This window comes from Chelonus insularis, unplaced genomic scaffold (genome assembly GCF_013357705.1).
Source record: "Chelonus insularis isolate UGA/USDA-ARS -01 unplaced genomic scaffold, ASM1335770v1 contig_111_pilon, whole genome shotgun sequence".
Taxonomy (NCBI): Eukaryota; Metazoa; Arthropoda; class Insecta; order Hymenoptera; family Braconidae; genus Chelonus; species Chelonus insularis.
In genome coordinates, this window is record NW_023276352.1 from 203,010 (window position 1) to 226,914 (window position 23,905).

A 23,905-nucleotide genomic window follows, 5' to 3' on the forward strand; every position below is an offset into this window, starting at 1 on the left:
TTATTATATTATTGTTGTAATAATACTATTGTTCAAAATTTTGAGTACACTAATGAATGTATGTGATATTTTTTAAAAATAAATTTTGTTTATGATAGTAAACAACAAAAAAAAACTTACTTCTTTTGTTTTAATTTTAATGTAGAGAATATTTATCATTAGATAAATTAAATTAAATTTAGATTAATTTATTTTATATTTAATGTTAATTATCATTCTCAAATCACTCATGATAATAATAAGCTTAAAAGCCAACTGTGTTGAATATTTTTCTGGATTTTATTGAAAATGATTGTCTAGAAATGACAAATACATATATAACCAGTGCATTGGATCAAAACGCCCTATCCATTTTGAATTAAATTAAATTTTAGATAACAAATAAAAACATTTACATTGTGTGATTTATATTTATTTATAGATATTATTAGTAATATTGATAATTTATTAACAAATAATTTAATAATGAATATTAATAAGTTAGTGGCTAATAATAAAAACTATTTTTGTTAATACTTCTACTGCTACTAATATTAGATTTTGATGTTTTCTACCTTCTTGAGTTTTAATATTCTAATTTCATTAAAAGTACAACTTATAAATTGTTTCACTTTACTTTCGTCTTTTGTCTTAAAATGAAACATTGGAAATCTTGAAAATGATTGTGGAAGCAGTGAATATTCACTAATTTCACAGTTATAATAACCCAACTGTTGAAAATAATTGTATACTTTTCATTTTTATTTTCTTTACTATTTTGTTAAAAAAATCTACCTTGGATCGAAAGCCTATGAAACTTACCCTGATATTGAATCAATATATTTACTATTTTCTTTGTCACTTGACCCTCTATCTTACAATAAAAAAGTGAAAATCATAGAAGCAACAAAAAAATCAGTAAATGTTCACTAACTTTCTGATTATAATAAAACAACTATTCAAAAAAGTTATATTATTTCCACTAATTTTGCATGACTTTCTCTGTTTCATTTTTAGAGAGTGAATTAAAAATCATTTCTCCTTATTCTTTTTTTAGAAAGCATATTTTCATAGATCTTTACAAATAACTAAACTATTTATTTATTATTAATTTAATCATTAGCACTTTCGTGTGTCATTGTCAATAATATTTCATCACCAGTAATCATTCCTATAAGTCTAGGTCATTAAGTTCTATCATTTCTTCTTCTATTTCTATTTTTTTATCAATAAAGTAACTATTGTTAACATCATTCTGATAATTCATTATTACATTTAAAATAAAATAAAGGTATTAAATAATCAATAGAAATAAGTTATTATGTACTATTATTGTAGCTTTTGAGCTTGATATGAATCCAATAAAAGCAAAGATCCAACATATCCATATCAAGTTATGATGACATCAACAGAATGGATCCAAGAAATCAGACGTTCCTTAGCTCAACGCACGAGTTAACATATCCAAGGTTTGCTCGACTTATTATTTAATTATTCCAATATCCGGTTTTACACAGGTGTAATGTTATATTCTACGATATATTCAATGATGACGATATAAAAATTTAAATATAAAATTATATAAAACGTCTATACACTTCACTAATAGCCTTTATTGTTAGTAAGAAAGTCTGTGAGAGCACAATAAAAATTATAAGATATTATTTAGTTTTATTATTGAATAAATAAAAAATATGACTCAACAAAATTTCATCACATCCAGTTTAAGGTAAATTTTTCATTTTTGAATTGATACTAAAAATAAAATTGTATACATTATGTATATATATTTGTTTTCTGAATGACATTTGGCTATTCCTATTCATATGATGGCCTATCTTTTTAATCATAAATATTATCACTATGAATGCATTAGACTATAGAAGTTTCCATTTTACTAAGTGAATTATTTAGATACATCTAGTTGAATCGTTAACACTTCATACAATCAGTTACATCATTTTTTTGTATTTTAGATATTTCTTTTTTCGACTTCTTGAACAATCATTTCATTCCACTTTTGAAATAATATTTCTCTAGTTCGTCAATCATTGTTGCCCAATATCAAGAAATTATTAGTGATTTATCATTCATTTTTTCTAGTATTTTGTGTTGATAGTTGAAATGATATTTGATTACTTTTTTGAAAATTTAAAGTTTTGATTCATGAGATTTTTTGTTTGTGTATTATTTTATAAAGTTGAAGTTAAATATTTTCTTGTTTTGGGATTGAAGTTGTTTTATGAAGATGAAGAACAAAATGGCAAATAAAAAGAAAAAAACTCCTGTCGACGATGCTAATCCTATAAGCAAATTATTTTTTTGGTGAGTAATTAGTTATTAATATCATTATAATTATAAAAGGGTGAATCAATTTTTTTATCAAAACAAACGTTTCATTTTCTATAAGGTTGTTAAAAAATAGATTTAGGTATTAGTCCTCAATGTATACATTATAAATTAATTTTCATTTTCTTTTATTTCATTCAAAACAATTATGGTAATTCTTTCAAAGGAAATGATTAAAAAGAAAAATAAAAAAAAAATTATAAGAAATATTGAAAAGGAAATAATAAATGTTAAAAAGCAAAATGCAAAATTTATGTCATTAATAAACTATTAATAATTTTGTTTAAGGTGGACAATGAAATTATTTATAAAAGGATCTAAAAGAGGTCTAACAATGGATGATATATGGCCACCAATGGCAAGTGATGAATCAGAACAATTAACGAACAAATTAGAAACGTAATAATCTTTTATATTTACATCTTCATCAACTTACAAATGAACTTATGAATAAACAATAAACTTACGTGTGTTACTTTATCAGTTATTCTGTTAATTATTTATCAATCTTAATAATTCATTAATATTCTTCACTTTGTTCAACATTGAAGGTCGTTGAATTTCCATTATCAAAAATTGGTTTTCATTTTCAATTAATGTTTAGTCAGTATCCGATTTTTTACAAAAAAAAACTATTAAATCATTATTTTTGATGATTAGTTAATTATTCATAAGTTGAACTTCTAGCGTAAATTTTAAAAAATTGAATGTTTTAATGATAATAATTAGTGAGCAACCTAAAAGCAACATGTTGTAACGGAAAAGATAAAATCAACTATTGACAAATTATGAAAAAGCTAATGAGAGTCATCTAATCACCTCGTTTCTAGTTATATCACATAATATCTAGAATATTGAATATTACACGGAGAGAATTTTTTCACTAAATGTAAGAGCAAAAATGATAAGTGTACGTTTCAAAATTTAGAAGTAAAAATATCCCGGGAAAAAATAAAATAGATCTATTACATTGATCAACGTAGATCTATTTTTTGGCACAATTAGATCTACTTTATTCTGTGTACATCTGTTTTAATCATTTTAGATCTTCTGTGATCTCTGTAGATATATTAAATTTTTTATCATCGAGATTAATGGAGATCTTCATAGATATACAGTAATTTGTGTAGATACACAGTGATCTCATTAGATATACATGGATTTACTTGGATCAAATTTTCTTCAGTTTTTCAGATATGAGTAGATCAAATGAGATCTAAAAAATGGCAAAAATGTGGATCTGTGTAGATCTATTCTATTTTTTCCTGGGATTTCTGTTCAATAGTGAATGTTAGGTTGTCGTAAGTAATTTTTGAGTTATCTTAAGTAATTCTTTTCCTAAGATACCTCTTAAATATCAAATTTACTTACAAGAACTCAAAATTTACTATCGAATAGAAATATTTTTTCTTCTAAATTTCAAAGCGTAGACTTGTCACTTTTTGCACTTAAATTTAGTGAAAAAATTCTCTCCGTATACGTAACAATGGTCATAACAAAAGTTTTTCATCCTCAAACAAAATACATTTTTTTTAAAAATTTTTTTCTATCTACAACAGTTTAAATAAAAAATATATTTAAACGTATACATGATTTATCTTTAACGAATTAATTCATTAATTTTTCTATATATTGATTCATATTTCTTGTTAGGAATTGGAACGAAGAGTTAAGACAATGTACAGAGAAGAATAAAATACGTCAAGAGAACACAGCCAAAAAATATAAACCATTAAAACCGAGTCTCACAAAAGCTATATTCAAAACATTCTGGCTTCGTTACTTTATTATCGGAATATTCTCACTTATTCAAACAGCAGTTCTACGGAATTTTCAGCCTATATTTCAAAGTTTAGTTGTTGAATATTTCAACGAAAATGATAATAATCCGATGACACAAAATGAAGTATTGGGTTATGCTGCTGGTCTTGTTGTTATAACGTTTGCAGCGACGTTTATATTACATCATGCTTTTTTAGACAGTCAACAAATTGGAATGAGGGTCAGAGTTGCTTGTAGTTCACTTATTTATCGAAAGGTATATCATCTTTTTTTACACTACTTTATAATTAAAATTAAATTTCTTTATTTTTCTTTTTAATTATGTATTTATCAAAAAACGAATGATATTTTTTCAAAATTAATTTTTAAATTCATAAAGCCCAATTATTTAATTCATTTTTTCGAAAATAAATCAAATAAATACTAATAAAAACTACTTAATAAACAAAAAAATATCCTTCGATAATATAAAAGAAAAAAAAAATAATTATTTATAATGATCCTTCAGTAATTAAAAGCAAGAAGGATATAATAATTAAAAAATATTTTATAGTTGATAATAGTAAATAAAAAAAATATTAATAACAAAATTCCTTCAATTAATAATAAATATTACAAGATAAATATACTATAATTGATAGTTAATAATGATAGCATAGAAACATAATTTATAAACATTCTTTGATTGATGATAAACTAAAAGAATTTATAGGAAAATCTTTATTTAACAAACTTAGGGAAGTGTTTACTTAACGAATAAAAATAACAGTTATCTAGTAATTTATTAATTTGTAAATTTTGTTAAATATTCTTCAAATGATTGCATAAGATAACAAACCATTTTTAGTTAATAAAACCAAAACGAATTTTTTTTTTCATTTGTTAATAAACTAAGACATTTATGTACTGAAAGTGATAGATTAGATAAAAATTTTCTATCTAACATAATTAACTAACTTTTAACAAAATTATGTTACTGTATTTTACTCAACCAGCTGACATTCAACACACCATTGTTAACTCGTTATTATATCCTTGATGGATTTTTAATAATTTTATCAACGTGATGAATAGTTAATTAGCTATAAAATTGATAATTTCGTTCTATAATACTACAAAAAAAAATATTAATGCCGAACCCTGCTATAAACCAGATAAGTAAATCATATTAAATCATCTATTCGTTCTCAAGATAATATGTAGTCTGAGCTAATACACGTTTATATAATTAAACATCAATAGACTAGTGTCTGTGAACTATTATCAATAATTATTCAACTCACCTTTCCGGTTTGTTGATATAAAAATTCAAGAAAACTATTCTATTGAAATTTGATTATTGTGCTCACTCTATACTACTAGCATAAACTTCTAGCAAGTCAAGAAATCATTAATCATTCATTCAACTGATTATCATATCTTTTTGTTTCTAGAACACACTCCTTTCAACGTCTTGCAATTCATTAATAATGATTTTAATTTATTTAACAGAGCTTGAAACTGAGTAAAGCGTCACTAGACAACACAGCAGCTGGTCAAGTAGTAAATCTAATAGGCAATGATGTACTTCGATTTGATCTGATATTTCTATACCTTAATTACATATGGATTATGCCCATCCAGGTGAGCTAGAAGCTTTTGTTTAATTTAAAATAAAATTAAAATCAATTATTAATATGCTGGAAAAATAGTTTGAGTCTGAATATAGATAAAGTCCATTTTCTATGAATCAAAAAATTATAATATCAATTTACTATTTCAATTGTCTAGACAATGAAGAATCTTTTTATTAAATTTTAGTGTCTTACCACCTAGCATAGAAAAAAGAAATTATTAAAATAATTTTCTAAAAATCATTTCTAATAGTTAGTTGTAGTTGGATACATCATGTGGCAAAGCATCAGAATCTATTCCCTAGTAGCCCTAGGAAGTCTTATCATCCTGACTATTCCAGTCCAAACCTATCTCTCAAAAATAAGTGGCAACTTACGTGCTCTGATAGCCAGGCTAACTGATAGAAGAGTCCAATTGATGAGTGAACTAATAGCTGGTATCCAAGTGGTAAAGATGTATGCATGGGAGAAACCATTCAGCAAGATAGTATCTCAAACAAGGAAACTAGAGATGGACAAGATTCATAAATCGTCAAATATTCGTGGATTTTATACTTCATTATTTGTGATAACTGAAAGATTTACATTATTTTTAACTGTTGTTTCATTTATTGCTGCTGGGAATTCAATGACTGCTGATATTGTTTTTCAACTTTCAAGTTATTTTAATATTCTACAAATGGTGATGGCCATTTTTTTCCCTCTTGCTATTATTCTGGCTAGAGAAGCTTGGATTTCTATCAAAAGAATCGAGGTAACTTTCTTTTTTATTTAGTTACAATAATCAATTTTAAATTTCAAAACAGGTTTGAGAGAAGATGACTATGACAGACTAGAAGTATGCAAAATGAATGGTGAAAAAGTATTATCCCTATACTTTGAATGACCTTGACCTTGATATGTATTGTAAAAAAATAGAAATGAACTTCAACAATAGATTTTTCGTTTCGATAAGTTAACAAAGTATCATTCAATCAAACCTGTCTAATTATCTCATGGCCATTAAACTATGGAATAATTGGCTATAAAGCTTCTGTAAAGGGTTATAATTTACCAACTTTTGACACATCTCTACATTTCAAGATACTTAAAATCAAATATAACAGTTTTTTAAAGGTACGTCTGTGTGTGTAGGTACGTATGTACGTTCGAAGTTACTTTTCGGCTTGATTATCACAAGAAACTTGTGTCAGTATTGAGAGAATAGTATTAATGACGCTATAACAATAAAAAATTGTTGTTAATAATAATTAAATATTGTTCATGACAATTTAATATTGTTGTTAAAAGATAATTATTGTTAGTAATTATTCGACATTGTTAATTATAGTAATACAGTAGTAATAATAATGATAATGAAAATAATGATAAATATAATATATTTTTCGCTCTCTACGCCTCAATGCATCAAACACAATAAGCCGGACATTACTCTCTTTGACCATAACACCAACCACATGTAACACATTGAGTTCTTAGCCCCAGCTGAGACGAATATACGTGCAGAAGAAGGGAGTAAACATGAACCCTACAGAGAGCTCATGGAGGTCATGAAAAATTTCTATCACGAATATACAGCGCACGTGATAGTCTCGATAGTTAGTGCCCTCGGAGGAATAAGAGACTATTTTATGACAGAGCTGCGAACAATACTAGTCTGTCGTAGTAGTCAGGCTGAAATTCTCGTAACTCGTATGCAGAAAGCGATCATCCTTGGGTCCCTCCGAATTCTGATATGAAACGTCCAAACTGATGTCTGCAGGGTAATCCCATCTGGTCAGGCCTCAGGTAGGTCGGAGCCCTGGGATCTCTGGCCAGACACCTTTGACGAACTGAAAAGGAAATAATAATATAATATATATTTTACAATATATATTAAGAAGTTAATCGTGTGGACCTTTTGGATTGTATACAGACCATCAGACCGATATCTTCAGTTGCAATTAGACAGGTTTGATTATATTTTAAAGGTCGAGATATAAAATTATAACTTAAGAACATGAAAATATTTTAAAAAAGTCACTAATAATTATTCGACTATTAAGATGTTAAGTAGTTAAACTTCGACTTCTCTGTATCATTTTTTTTTGCTTTCCGTTCTTAAAAATACTTGACAATTTTTCTAAAGTTAAAAATTAATGTAAAACAATCGTCTGTACGCTCTAGATAACACACTAAAAATCCGTGATGTAATCGTAAGGTCATTAAAGGTTTAGGAATTAAAAAATACTATTCTCAATGAATGACTGATTGGTTAATTTATCGATGATTGTTTTAAAATAATCTTACTAAAATGATCAATGAATTTTTAGGAGTTCTTGTTACTTGATGAAATAAAAAAAACCATTGAAGATCCAAAAAAAGTAATCAAATCAATTAAACCTTATCAATTAAAGTCAGCCAATACCACCACATCAAATGCAGTTTACATTGAATTAAATCGAGTCTCAGCAAATTGGATAAGTGGCCAACTACCAGCAACACTCAATGACGTATCATTAAAAATAAAAAAGGGAGAACTATGTGGTCTAGTGGGACCAGTTGGTTCTGGTAAATCATCACTACTAAACCTACTTCTTCAAGAACTTCCAGTTGGCTCTGGAGTAGTTGGACTATTTCAACACAGTAATGAACAAGATATTGATTTACAATCAAAGCGAGGGTTTTTCCAGGATAATTCTGGACTCAAGATATCATATGCTAGTCAAGATCCTTGGCTTTTCACTGCTACAGTACGAGAGAATATTCTTTTTGGGCAGGATTATGATCAAGTACGATACCAAGAGGTAATTATCCAGAAGAAATAATTTGACTGAATTCACATTTATTTTCTAAAAGCCTAGCTAATTGTTTTCAACAGGTAACAAAAGCATGTTCTCTGATAAGAGATTTAAAACAATTTCCTAATGGAGATATGACAATAGTTGGTGAAAGAGGAGCATCATTATCGGGCGGACAGAGAGCAAGGATCAATCTAGCTAGAGCTATCTACCGACAAGCTGATGTTTATCTTCTTGATGATCCCCTGAGTGCTGTGGATGCTAAAGTAGCAAGACGTTTGTTCAAAGACTGTATTCTCAAATATCTCAGTGGAAAAACTAGAATTGTAGCTACTCATCAGATCCATCATCTTAAAAAGGCTGACATTATTGCTGTCATGGATAGAGTAAGTGTCTTGTAATCTTTTTAAAATAAAAAACATGTTTAATAACTTAAATTGATTTCAGGGAATGATTAGAGCGCAAGGAAACTTTGAAATCTTAACAAAAACCAGTGTAGAATTCAATGACATGCTGAATCGTCTGAAAGATGAAGAAAAAGATGACGAAGATGTAGAAGTGAATGAGTTTAATGACAAAGAACAGTTTCAGGAGAAAAACTACTTTTTTAGAAGGATATCAACCAGAAATTCTAGAGTTTCTGTCAGATCTCAAGATAGTTATCAATTTGTAAGTGACATTTATCATGATCTTTGGTATCACCATTCTTTATTTTACTAATGATCTGGTGCAAATGTAATCAGGCTAAACATTTTCATTTATGTAATTTTTCTATATACGTCTTTCTTTTCTGCTACTATTCAGCAAATAATAGACCAGTACATAGAATATTATTAATTACAAAATTTCCAGATACTTTTTATTTAATAGTTGTAATAGTGGCATTTTTCTTTTAATTTTTGTTTTTAATTAAATTTAATTTAATTAAAAACCATATTTCAGATGACATTCGAAGAATCATCCAAAGCAGAACAAGAAGCTCAAGATAGTATAGAATCTGAACCCATGGAAACTGGAAAGATCTCCAATAAAGTCTACTTCAAGTATTTCAGATCAGGTGAAAGTGTTATTAGTCTCATCTGCTTCATTTCTATTTACGTGATATCCCAGGTAGCAACTAGTGGAGCTGACTATTGGTTAACATATTGGACCAACTTGGAGTCAATAAAAACTTGTCTGAACAACTCCCAGCGAGCTTGCAAATATACCAAAAGCCAATATGATGCACTAGTCAATACTCCATTATTCACATCACTACCGTTTCTTGATGAAAAGGGGTACCTACATACAACCCATGCTATTTATATTTATACAGTTTGTATAGTCACTTGTATTATTTCCATTATATGGAGAAGTTTGTACTTTATGAGAATCTGCACCAACGCCAGTCAAAATCTTCATGATAACATGTTTATTAATATTCTTCAGACTACGATGTATTTTTTCAATACTAATCCGTCAGGTAATGATCAAAAATTATAATTTATTTTAAAATAATTAATGAATTGATAGATAATTTGTTTGTTGATGATTTTTAGGAAGAATTTTAAATCGATTTTCAAAAGATACAGGAACAATGGATGAAATATTGTCACGTGCAATGTTAGAAGGAGTTCAAATATTTGCAGTGATGACAGGAATTTTAATATTAATTATCGTCGTTAATGTATGGATGATAATACCAATACTAATTATAGGGATATTCTTTTTTATTTCACGTGATTATTATTTACGTACTGCTCAAGATATCAAAAGATTGGAAGGAATTGGTAAACATTTGATATAGTGTGTTTTTTATTAAAATTTATTCTGAAGAAAAATATTTATAACATTTATTTTAATGAGGGTCTTGAAGTTAATGAATCTGAGACTTTTGTTTTATAGTGGAGACCTGAATGAATCAATTGAGTTTTTTAAATAAAAAAAAATAAATTTTAATCAGGTTGAGTTTTATAATGAAGATTTACCACAACTAATTGAATAAATATTCTAAAATTAATTTCATTCATGTTTAGTATATAATAAAGGTCTGAAACAAACAAATTTCCAACAAAAAACTAATTAGATTGGTATTGATTAAATGAAAGCTTTTTGAGCCTAGCTCTGATTAAACTTAATATTATAATAAAAATTGGGTTGAGTTTCGTATAAAGAACACTCCCGATTAGGATCAAAGTTTAAATATTTGTTGGCCTTAGTGCAATATGAAAAACTCTCAAGGAATTTTTGACACAAATATACCATAACATTTTTGTGGGGGTTAAAAGATTTTAGATTGTTTTGAAATTTTTGCTTTGCTTTTTGCATTAAAAAGGCTAAAATAATCAAATTTTTGTAAAAAAAAAATCAAATTTGATGGTTCTAAGAACTTTTTTAGTACTTTCAGTCGTAATTAAGTTAATCAATATCGTCATTTTCAATTGATTTATTACGAAAAATTGTATTAAAAATCTAAGATTTTAAACCCTTCTAAAAAATTTCTGGGACATATGCGCCAAAAATCTTTTTGGTGATTTTCATTAATGATGAAGGTAAACACGTAAAAAAATTTTGGTCCTAATTGGAGGTATCCCCTATACGGAACTATATCCTAAAAATCTTTAACAACCCAATGTAAAAACATAATGCATACTTTTTTCCATTTTTATCATTGATAATTTTTTCAGCAAAAAGTCCAGTATTTTCGCACATAACAGCAACCCTAAATGGTTTAACAACAGTTCGAAGTAGTGGTCATGAAGTAGAAGTGATGTTACGTAAAAGATTCGACCAGTTCCAAGATGCTCATTCAGGAGCTTGGTACTTACTCATAGCAACCTCAACTGCCTTTGGATTCGCTGTGGACATTGTTTCATGTATATTTGTATGCTGTGTTTGCTTTTCACTTATTAGTATTGGTCCTGGTAAGCTTCAACCAACTCATTCTTGATTAAAGCAATATTAAATCAAACTTAATCAAATGAATGCAATTTTTAGAAAATATGACTGGAGCTGCTGTTGGTCTAGCAATATCTCAAGCTTTAATTTTAACAGGAATGGTTCAATATGGAGTAAAACAAAGTACTGAAGTGCAAGCTCAAATGACGAGTGTCGAAAGAATATTAGAATACACTAATTTACCTAAAGAAGATTCGGGAAATACTCAACCAGCACCAGAAAGTTGGCCTTCTGAAGGAAGAATTGAATTTAAAAGTGTCTTTCTGAGCTATAAAAAAGATGATCCGGCAGTATTAAAGGTAAATAAATGTTTTTGAAGTTAAAAACAATGATTTTTAAAACAAAATAAAAACATTAATTTTAGGACATAAACTTGGTGATAGAATCAGGCTGGAAAGTAGGAGTCGTAGGTAGAACAGGCGCAGGAAAATCATCACTAATAACAGCTCTATTTCGTCTGGCGAATGATGGACTAGTTGGAAAAATAATAATAGATGGTGTTGATACGAAAGATATTAATTTAGATGATCTCAGGTCAAATTTATCAATAATACCTCAGGAACCAGTTCTATTCTCTGAAACTCTACGTTATAATCTTGATCCTTTCGGCAAATATACCGATGATGTGATATGGGATGCACTTAAAGAAGTTGAACTGAGTGATTTAATTCTTGATCAAAAGGTCACTGAAGGTGGTACCAATTTTAGTGTTGGTCAGAGACAGTTAATTTGTCTTGCTAGAGCTTTGTTGAGGAATAATAAGATTTTAGTACTTGATGAAGCTACTGCTAATATTGATTCACGGTAAAATGTTTTTAAATTTATAAACACCCGGGAAAAAATAAAATAGATCTACATTGATCAACGTAGATCTATTTTTGGCACAATTAGATCTACTCTGTTCTGTGTACATCTGTTTTAATCATTTTAGATCTTCTGTGATCTCTGTAGATATACATAGATTTACTTGGATCAAATTTTCTTCAGTTTTTTAGATATGAGTAGATCAAATGAGATCTAAAAAATGGCAAAAATGTGGATCTGTGCAGATATATTCTATTTTTTCGCGGCTAGTAATAATATCAACACTGCAAATCCAAGTGTTTGCAAATATTAAACAGCATAAATGAACTATGGAAATTTTTGATTATAAGTATAAGCATCAACTTATAAGATTTATAAGTTTGATTATGGTGATCAACATTGTAAACATTTAGGTATTTAATTAATTAAATACTCACTTACTTTAAGTGATTTATCACTAAACACTTGAATTTTTCCGGATTTGCAGTGAATTAGTTAATTTTCATCAGATGCTAAGTAAACATAATTTTAATTGTTTATACTAAAATAATAAGAGTAATTTTTTCAGGACTGATGCTTTAATTCAAAGAGCAATTCGTTCTAAATTCAGTAATTATACAGTAATTACAGTAGCACATCGATTAAATACTATCATTGACAGTGATCGCGTTTTAGTGATGGATGATGGTCGTGTGAAAGTAAGTTTTTTACAACATATGCAAAATCATTTTTAATGGGTAAAAATTAAGTAGTTTATGGTAAATCCTATCTATTAAAACTTATGACTTACGGTCAGATAAAGAGATACAATTACAAAAATCGTTCGTGTGAATATAATTAAATATTTATAATATTTTTTTTTATAAAATCATAGAGATTACAATTCAATAATGATAATAACAAAAAAAACTTTCAAATTACCATAAGAAATACCAAAAAACAATGACTAAAGAATACAAAATTAAATCGACCAATCAGAAAAGCGTAACCATTTTATTCGTGCATCAATTGGTCAATTTTATTTTTAAATTTTCGAAATAAATAAAAATATAAATAAAATAATTTTTTCCGTTGCTGCCAAGGCACTTAAGAGAGCGCGCGTTATATTTCTAGTATTTATGAATTCTGATGGATTTGAGGGAACTAATTTTTAACTTTAAAACAACAGTCACAAAGTGCGATAAAAAACAGTTGTTTAATTAACTGTTAACCCGAATGCAACCTTTTTTTTTTTTTAAAATATAAAGCAACATGTGCAGTTGCAAAAAGAAACAACGCTTAACCACATTTGTTCATTATTGGTTGATATAACGTTCAATTGACCAATAATCAACTCTCAAGCAACCGTTTATGAATAGTTAACTCATAGTTAATAAATTGCACATTCTAACATTATTTACAATTGATTTATGGTTATTTTTAGGTAAAATTATGCTAAAATAACTCAAAGTAAACGCTAAGTTTATTATTAACGTAATTGCAACTCTCATTTAACAGTTGATATGAATCCATCAGGGAAAACATTTTAATTATAATTCTATGTTATATCCTTTAAATATATTAATTTCTTTACTATTTAGGAATTTGACAGCCCTTACAACTTGATTTACAAGAAAAAAAACAGTCTATTTTGTCAAATGATTGAGCAAACTGGTAGTGTAATGGCAGAAAAACTCTGCAAAGAAGCAGCTATGCATCATCGTCAGAAGATTCAATCTCAAAATAATCTAAATGAAGCAATAACTAGTGATATTATTCAAGATGATCATGAAGATTTAGATGGCACTATTGAAAGTAGTATTCAACTTTAATAAAAGAAATAAAAAAAAAAATAAAAAACTATGTAATGGAATAAAAATGAGCAAGAAAAACAGTAAATTTGTATCGAATAATTTGAAAAGTATACCAATTTTCAAATGAACAACAATCGTTGATGTGAATCAATCAATCATATTTTTTACATATGTTATCTAACACTATTGATGTTATTTGTTGATAACTGGCTTTACCGTTTACTTGCTTACATTAAATTTCTAACTAAACAAAAACCTCACGTATGTATGCGCTTGGAAAATGTTAGAGACATACGTGAATAACTAATGTAGGCCACATATGTAACTCTTTCATTAGTCTTACATTGATTTGACTACAAGGCCTATTTGTAGCTTGTAATTTTATACGGATTTTAAGATCCCTAAATAATTATTAATAAATTATACATTTATAATGTTTAGAATCTCTAAGCAATTAACAATCATAGAGATACATTTTTTTATAATTGAAAAGTATGTAAACATTTAAATATCATTATAATCCATTAATTAATTAATAATAGTAGTATCATATGAAAACTTATAATTAGTAAATTTCATATTCATATTGGAAAAATATTTTGAAATTTTAATAAAGTTATAAATGAATGAGCGTACTCAGTAAACTGTACTGAGTGAGATTTGTATATTGAATGAATAATAATTATATATTTTAATTAAACAAATTTACTAGTATTACATTTTTTCAGTCATTTTGAATTTTGACATACTCTTCAACATTTGGCCAAGAAATATAGTTCATAAATAATATCTTTTTGACAACTTAAAGACATCTTAAAGTTGTTAGAACATTTCCTAACAAAGATATTCAGATATCTTTATATTAGCTACGTTACTTAGGACGGTAATAGTTATAACAGGGTTCTATTGCAATCTGCAATACCAACCGGACAGATTTGTTCCATATTATCGGTAACTTACCGACTGTATTACTGGCCACCGGTATTGCCTTTTTCACTGACTGTGGTGTGCCGATAACTTACCGGTTGTTGGTTTTATTGTAGCTGTCAGGTGGCACTGTGCCTACCTGCAGTCGGTCATTTGATCGACGATTGATATTTTTCTATTAGATGGCGCTGTGCCTACCTACAGTCGGTAATTTTGTTTTTTTTTTGCAAAGTCATGATGTATTTTTGTACAGCCTGTAATTTTACCGATTGTCCTTGCTAGTTAAATCCATACCGACCTGCAGCCGAAATCATTAATATTATAATTAATGATTTATTTTGATAACTAATCTCATTCAAAGTAATGTCAATATAAATAATTGAATTATAATAAAATAATTGAATAATTAAATAATTTTTGTACGGAAAGCGCTATGAATAAAAAATCAAAGAATATTCATCTGTTATCAGAATTTATTACCGAGCCACTAATATGATTAAATCAATTTGTATGTATAACAAATTTTTTTTTACTCTTTAATGAATCAAATTGATTTCTGGAGCTGAATAACCTCATCAGTAAATATTTATAAAACATTCTCACTGACGCATTTCCTTGTTTTTCTTGTGAATTCTTAGAAAATACGTCATATCCTGTTTTTACCTCCCTTTACTCCACTTTATTTTATATTGCGTTTTATTTTATTAATATAAATGCGAGCCTTTGCAATAGAAGTTAGTTTTAATGTGACTAAAGGTAGTTACCATGGATTTAATTATTGATATAAAAGGATATCGTTACTTCAGCGGGGAAGTTGTTGTTAAAGAGTTGGCTTCTTGTGAATTGTTACAATGTGACGTAACTTGTTTATATTATTTTTTATTTAAACGATCATGTGATTATAGTGAATTATCCTCCAATGACGTATGGAATATCCACCAAGCTTAAAGATACTATCATGGACTCTTATGGGAAGTCGGTGATACATCATACGAAATATTGAATGAATATCTAGAAGAAGCATTCAACAATGTGCGCTACATTTTTGTACGTGATTATTAGGTGAAGTTTTTTCTTCAAAGATTAATAAAATTAGATATTCCGATAATCAATTTGGAGTGGATGGATTTCAAAATGTTTAATGATTTTATAACACATTGTCCATATTTGGAAAAGCATCGTCAAGGGATAAGAAAACTCAGAGATTCGCCTCTATATGAGATTGCATATAAAAATCAATGTGCACGAGAAAATGTCGATGCCGTTAATTTATGGGTTCAGAACAATATGTACTTCGTAATGTGATATAGAACTATCAAAAACAACCCCTTTATTGATAGCTAATGTCTCCTCTTCCGTAGCCATGGTATTAAAACATGCAAAACAGCACACTTTTACTTTAAGTTCGTTTGTTCACGTGACTTTAGGTCTAAACTTTTCAAAAATAAGATATTCCGATGACTTAGTCGTTAGAAATTTCGTCGTAAACTGACAATATTTTGGCATGGGAACTCGGTTTTATAACTCCTTCCAATAATCGGTTTATAAACGATTCCCATTATTTTACAGATTTCACATGTAAACGGATCGTTATTATTTCTCGTCGAAAATTAACCAATTCCCCGTCTTGATCAACAATTTTTAATTGTAGATGATGTATTGCTTGCACGGCGATTGGCAAACAAATGATGTTACATGGCACTTCAATGATTTTATATCCTGGTGGAACCGATAGAAAAAATTCATGAATTGTGTGCACTTTATTATTTATATATGCTCCTGTAGTAATATTACATTCAATTCTCAATGCATTTATTTTTAAGATAGAAACTGGTGAGTCAGACGTCTGTGTAGATTTTGGGAAAATAAGTCTTGGACCAAAACCTATCAAACGACCAATAGAATCATCTGTTTTAAAATTTATTCTGACATGTTCACTGTAAATCTCACTGTACAATTCATTATTGTTAAGTTTGATAGAAATTGATAATTCAGGATCAGCTTCCTATAAATAATTTTCAATATCTTCAATTTCATAGCTTCCTGTTGGAATTTCAATACTTTTATCTTGATTATTTGCAGTATAATAAAATTTATTATTCCCATTCTCAATAGTCGGGATCGAGTTAAATGTCAATCTTGTGCGATTCAAAGTGTGGAATCTTCATGATTTTTGTATACTTCAAAATATCAATATTGGTTAACGCTCGATGTGGTAGCTCTCTGGACCTCTACCGAAGGCTATGGCTTCCATTTTCTTGTTATGATGTTTTGCTTCATCTAATTGACGATCAGCAGCTTTAGCATCATTAACTGCCTTCGCAATACCTGATGTTCCTCCAGCTAAAGCTCCAATAGCACTTAAACCGGCAAATATTGGGATAAGGAGTAAAACACCTCCAACCTTTGTAGGTATGGGCAATACACGAGGAACTTGAACATTCTTTTTTCCACCAATCGTTTTTACTACTTTTCGTGCAGCTATTAATGCAGATTGTATTGGATCTGCACCAGAATTCATCATTAATTTTACAGAATTTACAATCTGTCTTAAGGGTTTCTTTTCTAAACCCTTACCTAATTTTTTCTTTAAACCCATTCCAAATTTTGATTTAATTTTCATGATATTAGCAACTCACAGTGCTGCAGCTTTTTCACTCAAATGCGCGTCTTTAGCAAAAACTCTTTGCCAAACTTTTTCAGCAAGCACTTTATCAGCTGCGTTTCTTACTTCTACGTTTTCTCGATTCTCTGAGTATGCAATATCGTGATCTTTACAAGCTGCGTCTAATGGATTGACTCCGGAATCTCCACGTATTAACCTTTTTTGTAATTTAGTTCCAGGTCCACAATATTGATAACCAGGAATATGCAATTCAAATGGCAATTTGTTTATGTTACGTCCTGACGAACTTCACTTAGATTTTAAGTAAAGAAAATAAAAATACTATTACATCTACAACTTTAAACAGATAGGTTACAACCACCACCAAGTCCAACGCACATGTACGTGCAGCAGGCGAAAGCTAATGCGCACGCGCTTGGACTTAGTGTCTAGCAATTTAATCTTATAATTTTAAGTATAATCAAATTGATTCCCTGACAACCCAGGGATCTTTTTAATAAAAATTAATCATGCCATTAAGGTAGAACTTATTGTTTTTATAAAATTTTTACGCAATTTGTAGTTTTCAAATAAAATAGGATTAAGGTTGCCAAGCGGCAAGGTCAGAGTGGGGCGCACGGCTAACAATACCTTCTCGCATTTATGCTCTCCTAATACCTCATGAAGAGGAGAGCGACTTTAATTATTAAACAAATCCATAAATATTAAATATTTACCTGCCGATTTTTGGCAGGTATGTTCCTCATAAGCGTCCGTATCACATAGGACCCCAAAAATCCCCTAATTTTTACATTTTTTTTATTTTTACATAGGAATACGTAAATGAAGTGTGTGTATGTCAACACATACACACGCCCACCAACTGATGCGCGTTCCCACGCAGCGTCAGGCAAAAGTTTAAACAAAGTGAGATGTGGATTTGTTAACCGGACGTTTCCAAGACTATATTCTAAGTAATTAGTGATAAGCAGTATTAATGTAACAAACTAATATTTTGTTACAAATAATTAAAAACGCGAAGAACCGCGTTATTTTCGGCGTTAAAAACGCTAATAGTTAAGAAACCTCATAAAATAAGTCAGGTAGCCGCGGCAGCACATCTGTATCTGCACCACAGCTCCTGAAAATTCAAGAAAACCTGAAAAAAATGTATCATAAAGAAAACAATTTGATCTTCAAGAAAAATATCAAATGTGCGAGAAGAAAGCCGACGTCAGCGATAAGGCCCAGAAGGCTCGACGTTGTCAAATCTGCCCGAAAAGTCCTGACGTTGCACCTGTATCACCATGGATACAGCAACGTCGAGCACGGAGCTCCCGAGCCGCCGTCGTCGCTGACGTGATCTTTCTCCTCAGTTGATCTGCAAATCTCAAAGAGTGAACTTGTCACTCCTTGTGAGGTATATAAATTCATCATAATTAATAAAACCCTCAAAACTATCTGTCAGTCTTTTTCTTTACTACTCCCTATACTCTACCTCCTCTACACCCACATGATTGAGGCGCAGTTTGTATAACGCGTGCAGTCATTCCTACATTTCTACACGCTACGTTTCTGAGTTTGCTGTTCTGAGGCGCAGTTTTGTATAACGCGTGCAAACAGCATTCCAAAGCGGAGACGTTCCTTTTTCCCCATTTCCCTAGACTCGCTTTGTTTGAATTTATTTTTTTCACAAGTGCGCGAATTTTTACCTTTCGACGTTTCTCTAGAATAGTTCGGGCGAACACTATTTGTAGTTGGATCTCAAGTGACCTCAGTTTGGATATTTTTGGATTACTGTTGTGAAATTTTAAGTTAAAGTGAACTGTGAGAACCATGTGTGCATGCCCTCATGGGTAAATCCAGAAGGCGAGGCATCAGAGCGGGCTGGAGGGTGCAGATGAGGAGGATCATTAAGGACCACCACAGGGGACGCGCCCATCTATCCTCGATTTTCCAGGAGGAGACACCAAAGCCCACTTTATCCACCGGCAGAGGAATCACCATCCTGAGTGACGAGGTTTTGCTGGATTTTAAAGTGATTCTGGTGATCCCTAAAAACTTCCAATAACTACCCAGCCATTTATCCCCAGTGACATTTTTGCGGGGTGGACCGACTAATTTCGTTGACCTTTTCCTTTTGGAGTTTTTTTGTGTTGTTTGTGTGTGCATCATTTTCTCAACCATGAGTAATCCAGCAGCTCCACCGGTGAGTATTTAATTTCTTTCCCTTTTCTTTTCGTTTTTTTTTCCCCCTTTTTTTATTATATTTTCCTTTCGTTTATCTATTCATCTAATATTCCGCACGTCGGGTAAATTTTTCGGTTTCCCCTATTTAAATTTACGCGGTTCTCAACGCATTAAGGTGAGAGCGCTGTATTATCGGCAGCTTCACAACCGTTAAGCGTGTTTACATGGGAATTAATTTGATAAACTGACTCCCTGTTTACCTATCGTTTGTAAAAGCTCCCTAAACTTGGAAATGTCATTTAATTTCAGGATAATTAGTCAGTACGTAACAGTTTATTAAAGTATTAACTAGACCAGCTCCACGTCTGCACCTTATCATAATCTGTGTGATACTGAAATTGAAAAGACGTTAATTTATACTCTATTTAGTCAGTTCACACCGAGATGAAGTTCGAGCATCAGAAAACTCAATTACCCGTGTCGAATTTCGATAATGTCGTACCACAAACTGTAAAAATCCTTCGTCATGGTAATTTACTACCAAGTAGTGTTCGTAGCGTGATATGTGGTCGGTCAAATTGCGGTGAAACAAACGCTTATTTAGCACTTATTATTTACCCAAATGGGTTGCAATTTGAAAATATATATTTATATTCCAAATCCATACATCAGTCAAAATATAAATTCTTAGAAAAATTACTGGAACCCGTAAAAGGTACGAGTTATTTTCCTTTCAATGAACATGAAGAAGTTGTGAAACGACACAGAGATGATTGTGGGACGACACAGATCTGTAGATAGCTTTTATCTCTGTGAAACTTATGCACGTATTCCTAAACATTTAGTGCGAGATAATACAAATTTTCTTGTGCTTTTCCGACAAGATGATATGAATTTAAAGCATATTTATGATGATCATGTAAACACTGATATGTAATTTTCTGATTTTCGAGAACTTTCGAAAAGCTTCGTAGTTATCGATAAAGACAGTGAAATAAATTGTGGACGTTATAGAAAAGGATTTGATTGTTTTATTAATATATAAATTAAACAACTGTGAGAGAGAAAGGACATTCGTATAGCAGTCATCAAAGTGACAATATGAAGTCATCAAAAGTGCAGAGAAAAACTGATATTCTGCATCAGATTGCAAAAGCAAGTGATGCAATACGACGTGAAATAATTAAACATGGACGTAAAACAACTCAATAAGCTATGAGCGAAATGTTTAAACCAGTAGTAGCTCCTTTACAACAATTAGTGGATAAGACACCAATCAAGACAGAAACATTTGATGTAAAAAAAGAAGAGCTACTCAAAAAAAATCCTACAGAAGGAGCTACAAGTTTTCAAACAACATATGATGATAATAATATTGTTGATTATGGCGTGGATAATGGTGCAATAACTGATAATAAATCGTTTACAACTGCTCCTCATCAAAGTACACCGATAAAAGAGTTACCTGCAGTATCATATTTAAAAAAATTTGATTCCAAACATCAAGTGAAGGAATTGGATACAAAGTTCGGTGTAAGAAAATTAAAAAATAATCGATTAATGGTTGGTAATTTTGAAGCAAGATTCGATGATAAATTTGTTTACATTGGTAAAAAAAAATATGAAAGTATCCCCGGTCTTTTAGAATTGCTATTTATGGAATCACCTGATCTAAAAGTAACAATAGAGAGTGATGAGAAAACTTATGGACACATTTTAAAAAGCACTTATGCATATCATAAGCACATCACCCTGACAGAAGTCTTAGAGAGAATAAGTATTCAAAAAAGTATCAAAATATTACAAGTAAATATTTACCGAAAAGTGGTAAAGCTTTGCCGCAATATATGATAAATCATAATCGACCATAGGACTACGTTTATTGGAATGATCCCAATGAGCCCGTTGATCGATTGCGTTTACTTGTTTCATCACGTGCTGCTGGTAATTTCAGTCCTAACAATGAAATAATGCGATTATTGAAGAACTGTGTGAAGTTGGAATCATACATTAATTAGATGTTCAATATAATTTTTTTTTTTCTATTGACTCTTGGAAAGAGAGGATGAGTGTAGACATTTTCGGACGTCAGTTAGACAAAGATTCGCAGAAAAGTGCTATCCGTGGTCCACCTGGTAATGGATTCAAATTAACAATTGATAAACAATATGATATGGATAATAAAAGATTGTGCAACCTTACTGATCCAGTAGATCTAAATGATGCTGTATCATTGAAAGTTGTTAAATCTAGTACCAGTAATACGATAGCATCTTTAACACAAGAGATACAAAATCTCCAAGCAAAAATTGAAAATATTAGAGAGCAAGTAAAACAGCAATTGAAATCATCACAAACAGCACAACAAAATTTGAAGACTGAGTTGAATAAAATAATTTAATTTTATCAGTTTGATCAATTGAATACGTTTGAAGAAGCATATAGTAGACATACTGATATTATCAAACAATTAGAAGAAAACGTTAAGAAAAAATTAAAAGGAAGACCTAAAGCCCAGTTGCTATGAATAAAGAAGAAAGGCAAATTGTTGAAGAACTTCATAGGCCAGTGAAAAAAACTATCAACGACGACATGTCGATATATGAGGTCTAGATGAGACTTGGCAAGCTGATCTTGTTGATATGTCAGCATATAAATTTTATAATAAAGGATATAAATATTTATGAACAGTTATTGACATTTTCTCTAAATACCCTTGGCCTATACCAATTAAGACTAAAAATGGTTAAGATGTCACTGCAGCACTGATGCTCATTTTAAATGAAAAAAGAGTTCCTAAACGTTTACATGTTGATAGAGGAAAAGAGTTTTATAATAAGGATTTCGGAGGACTGATGAAACAACATAACATCAAAATGTACTCAACATTAAGTAATCTTAAAGCATCATTTTGTGAAAGATTTAATCGAACTCTGAAAGACAAAATGTGAAAGAAATTTACCTTACATGGAAATTATAAATGGATTAATCTTTTACCTGAATTATTAACATCATATAATAATAGTTAACATCGTACCATTAAAATGAAGTCTGTCGATGTGTCTTCAGCTAATGAAGAACAATTGTTCGATAATATTTATAGAAAGTTGAAAGTTGTAAAGATGAAGAAAAAAAATAAGTTCAACGTTGGTGATAAAGTTCGCATTAGCAAATATAAACATATATTCGAAAAGAGGTACACTCCTAACTGGACCACTGAAATCTTTACTGTCAGTGAAGTGAAAAATACACACCCAATAACTTATGCGCAGTTTATGAAACAGCTAATAAAATTTTTTTTAAATTTAAAATACAAATATATATCTGAAAATAAATAAAAACTAATGAACTATTTTTTAATTGTCCGAAAATTCTATTAGCTGTTCTATAAATTGCACAATAAATAATACATATTAGCTAATTCCAGCTACTTTGTTCGCGTAATGATCATAATTGCTTACATAAGAATAAATCGATCATGATTCATAAGTGTAGTACGGTTCAATTGTTATAAACAGAAAAGTCCGTTCTATTCATGAAACATAGTCAGTAACAATGCCTTCCTAGTGAACACAGAACGTGAATGTGATAGAACAAGGAAATAAAAAATTACGTAACTTTTTCGACTTACAGGTAACGTAACATTTATATAAAATTTAAGCTTTATATTATGTATCTAATTGTTACTTCTATGTTACGAACCAGTTGCAAGAAATTGTGACTGAAATATAACGTCACAATTATGACGGCTATATTATGTCCTCGTGATCAAATGTTATATAGACACTAGAATATATAAATTATTTTACATGGATATTATATTTTGTTACATAGCTTAGCGATGTTGCTTATATGATTATATATATGCTTATTTGCAATACATAATTTATGTTACATAAATGGAACATTCATGGTACATAAGTTTGTTACAAGCTTACTATGTTAAATGTGTACATGTATGTTATTATATATAACGTTCATGTTTTAATTTTCAATATTCGCTATTCAGTAAAAAATAAAAATATCGTAAAAAAGATGTCGAAAAGATATTTGGCTGCAGATATCTCTAAGATATTGATGTGAGATATGATTTAGACATGACTTTGAAAATATTTCAATTTTAAATTATCAAAAGATAATTACAAA

At 29.6% G+C, this 23,905-nt stretch overlaps 1 protein-coding gene across 3 annotated transcripts; it reads left to right on the top strand.

Annotated features, from left to right (window-relative positions):
* The first annotated feature begins 1,307 nt into the window (after window positions 1-1,307).
* On the top strand, window positions 1,308-14,060 carry LOC118068988 (multidrug resistance-associated protein 4-like). 3 transcript variants are annotated; one of them, XR_004690579.1, is made up of 16 exons: window positions 1,308-1,708; window positions 2,215-2,304; window positions 2,617-2,727; window positions 3,982-4,366; window positions 5,602-5,733; window positions 5,977-6,477; window positions 8,036-8,509; window positions 8,584-8,889; window positions 8,951-9,172; window positions 9,446-9,965; window positions 10,042-10,272; window positions 11,170-11,406; window positions 11,480-11,739; window positions 11,805-12,244; window positions 12,428-12,657; window positions 12,813-12,941. XR_004690579.1 is itself a non-coding variant. In XM_035086827.1 (16 exons), the coding sequence occupies exons 1-16, from the start codon at window positions 1,674-1,676 to the stop codon at window positions 14,053-14,055; spliced, it is 4,305 nt and encodes a 1,434-aa protein (XP_034942718.1). In that variant the 5' UTR covers window positions 1,311-1,673; the 3' UTR covers window positions 14,056-14,060. The 3 variants fall into 3 exon arrangements, 2 of the variants coding, with proteins under 2 accessions (XP_034942803.1, XP_034942718.1); XM_035086827.1 differs by lacking the exon at window positions 12,428-12,657 and adding an exon at window positions 13,825-14,060 and having other exon boundaries at window positions 1,311-1,708; window positions 12,813-12,942; XM_035086912.1 differs by lacking the exons at window positions 2,215-2,304; window positions 12,428-12,657 and adding an exon at window positions 13,825-14,060 and having other exon boundaries at window positions 1,310-1,708; window positions 12,813-12,942.
* Window positions 14,061-23,905: the final 9,845 nt, after the last annotated feature.

Bases quoted from the DNA above. Each gene is read 5' to 3' on its own strand.
- LOC118068988 (XM_035086827.1), top strand. From the start codon at position 1,674: ATGACTCAACAAAATTTCATCACATCCAGTTTAAG. The intron at 1,709-2,214 runs GTAAATTTTTCA...TTGGGATTGAAG, and splicing joins TTCATCACATCCAGTTTAAG to TTGTTTTATGAAGATGAAGA. The intron at 6,478-8,035 runs GTAACTTTCTTT...ATGAATTTTTAG, and splicing joins TTTCTATCAAAAGAATCGAG to GAGTTCTTGTTACTTGATGA.